General features: G+C 43.4%; 1 protein-coding gene across 2 annotated transcripts in view; it reads right to left on the reverse strand.

Annotated features, from left to right (window-relative positions):
* LOC127573615 (BTB/POZ domain-containing protein KCTD5-like) overlaps positions 1–3504 on the reverse strand; it is a 60666-nt gene extending 57162 nt beyond the window's left edge. For both annotated transcript variants that reach the window (XM_052021994.1, XM_052021993.1), the window contains exon 1: positions 3225–3504. In XM_052021994.1, the coding sequence (XP_051877954.1) occupies positions 3225–3443 (219 nt within the window). In that variant the 5' untranslated portion in view covers positions 3444–3504. The remainder of the gene's footprint in view (positions 1–3224) is intronic.
* Positions 3505–6268: the final 2764 nt, after the last annotated feature.

Below are 6268 nucleotides of genomic sequence, written 5' to 3' on the forward strand. Positions count from 1 at the left end.
TACAGATTTTGCCTGACCCAAGTAAATGTAGTAGCCAATGCTCTCCACAACAGCCTCCATATTATCTTGTTTCAGTTGACTTTGTTCAGTCCATTGCTAAATAAATCAGACAGGGTCCCAGCTACTGAGAAAAGCTAGGGAAATTCTGTTGCTTCATCAATTGCCTGAAGCTCTGAGGTACAAACCAACTAAGTTCAAAGTGGAGGAAAACAAGAGTTTGCTGCCCAATAGAGATTTAAAAATAATTTGATATCCATTGACAATTTGGCACACACATTAGAGATTTCTTTCCTGTAGACTTGCTTATCAACTGCTTGGACTTGGAAGGAAAGTACCAAAAGATATGTAAAACTGCTTCACTAACTAGCAATTCAATAAGCAACCAGATCATCTCTTTAAATAATGATCACTTAAGAGCACACAACAACTTGAACCAGTAACTGAGTTTTCTCCCAAGTCTTTGCTGGAACCTGCCCGGAATACATGCCACTTCTTTCTTCAGAATGTGTTAGTTCAAACACTCCTTAAAATTTCCCCCTTGACATCTAGGAAGGTGTCATTAGAAACTCTACATATGGCATGATGTTTCCAGTTGAAGTATCAGAGCATCAGTGCACATGATACATTCTTGGCTAGATTTTTCTGAATTTATTTTAGGTTGTTCCTGAGGTGAGTGCCAGGGAAGAGTTTCCATGCCATATAATGAGAGCACAGAAAGCTCACTATTCAGAAAGTTGGAGTGGTGCACCAGCATATACAATGCAACAGTGGAGATTAAAGACTTGGAAACTGCTAACCTTAGGATACCAAACAATCTGTATTGAAGCAGCAGCTCTTTACAGGTCTGAAATTTGTTAGAGCGAAAAAAAAGACAGAATATGAGAAGGAAAATTAACCCCAAAAATAAACATAAGATGGTGGTTAAACTGCCACGTTGTCTGTTGGTCAAGATATGAATATTTTCCGTTTCAAGGAATTTAACATTTTCCAGACCCACCAAATAGTATCGACAACTGTACAGTGTTACTGCATTGCTATGGTTACAGTACTGAGTTTGGGGTGTTCATGCCGAAAAAAGAATGGTTGTATTCATGGTGAGGGAGTCGAACACGACTACTAAACTCCAGGATGTTTCATCAATGCTCTACTGGTCTCTGCTCGGCTCTTTGCCCGAGTGGATTTGACAATTCTGATTCAGTAAGCTGAGCTTTTCCTTCTGGCTCCTGACAGCAGCAAATACTATTTGCAGCTGTTAATGGGAAGCAAAGTAAAGGAAACTACCTGAACCAGAATTAGCAATTACCAGGAAGATTCATCTAGCACCAGATCCATCTTTCATCTAGCACCAGATCCATCTTTCATCTCAGCCACAGAGTCTAACCAGATTGTGCTCTTTACCAGTTAAAATATTCTCTTGCACATACTTCAGTACAGTTCTCCCGTCTTTCACCATCCAACTGCCACAAAAAAATGTTTCTCCCTATTTCATAATGCCTAGCATTACAGCATTTTTCAGAAAATGGCATACAAACATTCAGCCTCCTGGGGTCAGCTAAAACACTGCCCTTTTAACACTGCGTTCATTGGTCAATGAGCAGAGATATCAACAACAAAAGGGGAACTGTGCTCAGGTTAGAACTAAAAAATAATGTAGCTATTAACGTAGTAAAATACCAGGCTTCTACTGCACCAAGGAGCTCATGCTTGCAACTTTTACAAAACTACTATCAAAGGAGCTGAGGTCCTGCCTTATGATGGGGTGCAGTGTTCTTGTATTTTATCATTTCTCTCACGTCCAGATTGTCATACAGATATCAGAAAAAGTCTAATAGTCTTGTTCAGCCCACACCTTCCCTTGCAGACATATCTATAGACAGACGGAGTGGAATACTCTAGGCTGCAATGACAATATCTGCATCACCTTATCCAAGCTCAATTAATAAGCAGGGCATAGGGCTGATATCAGAATCTTTCCATCTGTATGACTTGGCGTGGTCTAGGGCTCACAGGGACAACAGTCTGAACCTGCTGATTCAAATGTATGGGTCCATTTTATTATCAAAATAATTCTCTCTCCCTGCTGTACAAAAAACAAAGCACTCTGCAAACCAAGACACATACCAGTTCCCTTTCTGCTCATCTCAAAATAAGTTGGCTTAAGCAGTACTGTTTCCATCTTGCAGGCAACTTACCACATTCATCTAAGTAAGAAACCAACAACAATGATACCTTATGACTGGCGGTATCTACACAAGCTTTATAAACACTAGGAAAACCATCGCCTTCATATCCAGCTAAAGAAACAGAAGACGAAATTTGGATACAAGCTTTAGGGATATTAAGGGCCAGCTTCCACATTTTCTTTCCACATAGGTGTCCATTTCAGCCTCCTGAGTCTATGCAGCTCACAGAGCAATCCCAATCCTCATTAATTTTCCCTAAAAGCTATTCTCCCCACATTTTCATCAACTTCCCCCATGTTGTACCACTAACGGAAACTTGAAAGGTGCCACTGGGCATTGCATTCATCAATTCAACTAAAATTGTTAATCCGTAAGGCCATAACTCTCCTCTCCGTAATGTTATAATACATTTTGACAAAATTCAGATTTACTATATTTCCTGGAAATAAAGCTGTCAGAGGGGTTACAGGACTACATTTAATTATCCAGTGCCACACTAAATTATTACATCAGATGTGCAAAGTAAATATTTACACTAAAGACAAAAGATGCTTCAATAAGCACTTTGGATTTTGCTCAGAGCTCAATTATTGATTGTTCAAGCTTTCGATCAGAAACCCTCAGCAACCCAACCATTCCCTCGCCACTGTTGTCTGATAGCATCACCTCATTAATCACCCCCCTCACCCCACTGGACCCCAATGTCCACTACCTCCGTATCAACTTCCCATATACCTCATACCCCTACTGCAAAATAAATAGGCAACTACATTTCCACACTGCAGCAGCTGGCAACCTCGCGCTTTTGCATCCCACTTCTTCTACCCCAGATTCTACTGCTCACAATAATCCACAAACTCCTGTCGTCTCCTCTCTACAACACACCTCGTTACCCCTCCCTGATCACACCCATTCTGCCCACAGGCTCCCACACCAACTCCCTCAGCCTCACTACTCCCTCCTTAGATCCTGGTGCCACTGTACCCCCGTACCCTACACCCTGCCCCCGTTCGTCCCCTCTCCCCACGCTTTCCCCGGCACCTTGTCCGAGTCCAGGTCCGGGTCGGCTTGGCACAGTCGGTACAGGAATGACTTGGGATCGCGGCACAGGGTCTGCCGGGTGCTCAGGAATCGAGTGCCGCCTACATTCAACCGAACCCACTTGGCAGCGGCCGCGTACTCCATGCCGGAGCACTTCGGACAAAACGAATCATTGAAGCTCTCGGGAAAATCCGAGAGCGACCCATTCCCTGCCGCCATACTGGCGACCGTTCACCAACCGCCCGCCACCACAGCCAAACCTCCCGGCACGCAGCGCGCCGCACGCCGCACGCCCCACCTCCCGGCACGCTCCGTTCCACACGCCCACCCTCCCTCCCTCCCAGCGCGCAGCGCGCTACACGCCCCACTTCCCGGCACGCACCGCGTCTCAGCCCTAAATTCGACGTCTGAGTTTGGAGCTGGGATTTTGCAGCTCTGGCTCTCGGTACAAACACAACTACAGCAGTGTAAGTACATCACAAAACTGCAGCTGCTGGCAATCTGAAATAAAAGGAGAAAGTGTTGATGTTATTCAGCAGGTTGTCAGGCTGAATAGTTAACTCTGCCTCTCCCCACAGGCGCTGCCTGGCTTATTGAGTGTTTCCAGCTGTTTAGGTTTTCAAAAACAGTTTACGTTTATATATAATGTTTAAACACAGACCTGGATATTTTCAAGCTATGTTTACTATACACAACATCAGCTGGACCGAACAGAGTACGCAAAGAGTGGAAAACCTACTTTATTAAATGTGATCCTGTGATTTTGTAGCAATCTAGGACAATCCTGTGAGCTGTTGGGAATATTACAGCCTAGAAATTTTAAGGCAAAAGTGTTATGCGGTTGGCATCTGGTTTGTGCACCAAAGTGGACGACGTCACATTTTTCCACATTATGTTCCACCTACGATGTTTTCACCGATTCGCTTAGCTTAGCTTGTCTATATACTCACTTAGCTTGAAGCCTCTTTATATCCTCTTCCCTTCTCACAATTCCACTTAGTTTTGTTTTATGAATAAATTTGGAAGTATGATATTTGGTCCCTTCGGCCAAATTGTTGACAAAGCTGGAACCCAACCCTGTAGCACCCCACTGGTCACAGATGAACCCAAAGAAAGACTGTTTATTCCCACTCTGTGCTTTCTGTATATTAACTAGTTAATTAATTCTAAATCCATACTAGTACATTACCCACAATCCCATTTGCTCTAACCTTGTTGCCCAATCTCCTCTCTCAGACCTTATCAAAAGCTTCTGAAGATCTGAGTACATCAGATCCACTGGTTCCCACTTATCTATCTTGTTATTAGTAGCCTTCATGAACTCCAGTCGATTAATAAAATATGATGTGCTTGTCGTGTCCGTGCTGACTCTGCTCAGTCTTATTATTCTTTCCCAGGAATTCAAGGTCAGCAGTTCAACTCAGCTGATGGAATCCTAGAAACGGGTCTTTCAGCCCACTATGTCGAAGCTTATCCATTACCAGTCTCATTTACTTGCATTTGGTTTACAGCCTTCTATGCTTTGGTGATTCAGTGCTCGTCTAGTTACTTATTAAATATCAAGAGAGTACTTCCTGCCACCACTTCCTTGATCCCTTCTGATTGTGATCCCTCCACTTATTGCCTTTGACTCACTTTTCTGTTACTGCATATAGCATGGCTTCAGAGAACAGTGGAGATTATAATACAGGCCATCCCCAGGTAACAAATGGGTTCTGTTTTTACAGACATCCATAAGTCAATTTTGTCCGTAAGTTGGGAAAGACACAAAAATCATTCAATATGGTAACAGACCTCCACATTATTGTAGCGAATAGCATTGCAAGCATGCAAGACTGATAAGGAAGAACAGTTACCGAGAGTGGAGCGAGAGAGAGAGAGAGGAAACAAGTTTTGCTGTTTGTAGGAACGAATACGTGTATGTATGTATATATACATACATATTTATCTATACATTATGTATATATAATATACATACATATATAACATGTATAAAATGTTGTGAAACAGAATCGGGGTCTCAGAAGGCAAGGACTCTGAACACAGTCTGGCAGTAAATGTTTTATTTACAAAAGACAAACAAGGGAAAGTAGTAACAGGAATAACACACACACAGTTTATAGCAAGCATGGGAAAATTGCAACAGGGGTAAAATACACACATACACACAACAGACCAGGTACATACAATCAAGGAAAAGCAATACGATACCCTCCACCCCTTGACTCAGTGCAGGCACAGCTCTATGCTACTAGGGACACTAACTAAAACACTCCCAACCCTTTAACAGTGCACACCTCACCAATGATTTCTCCAGTGCCGTCCCACAGTCCTCAGCCTGCAGTGAAGCAGGGTAATCCCTTGAAGACAAAAGAGGAAGAGCTGAGCATATGTGGCACTCTTTATAGTGCTGGAGGGCTGGGGGGTCCAGCCCAGGTAATTTACAAAGGCCAATGGTCTGGTGCCAGCAAGGACTAATCAATTACAAAGGCCAAAGGTCAGGTGTGCGCTGATGGGTGGGGCAGCACCAAACCTTGATTGGCAGTGGTGTGTCTTCCGACCAGGTAGGGGGCAGTGCTGTCACGTGACAGCCATGACCTCCACAATACAATCCACCCCTCAGAAGTCACACCATTCACCAATCATTACATGGAATACAGTGAAAAGAAAACCCATATATCGTAATGGAAGTCTTACCCTTAACAGACTGATAAATCATGGTAACAACTATTTCTAAACTTAAAGCTTTAGATTAATACACAGCACTAATGAAAGGCAGATGTGCTCTTGATAATCTGGCAAGCACAACATAATATACAGACAGGAATAACAACGAGAATAAGAGCACTCACCCAGTGGATGACAGTTGACCACCATCCCCCCAGAGACCCAGGCAGCCACCAGTTTCCCCATGAGGTGTCGTGCTGGAGGAACTGGTCCCTTGATTTTTGAATTTTAGCCACCGAGTCCCGAATGTGAGCAACCAAGTGGCTGATGTTCCTTGACTCATCAGGGATAAATGTGCAGCCCTCCTTACCAATCAC

Source organism: Pristis pectinata, chromosome 8 (genome assembly GCF_009764475.1).
Source record: "Pristis pectinata isolate sPriPec2 chromosome 8, sPriPec2.1.pri, whole genome shotgun sequence".
Taxonomy (NCBI): Eukaryota; Metazoa; Chordata; class Chondrichthyes; order Rhinopristiformes; family Pristidae; genus Pristis; species Pristis pectinata.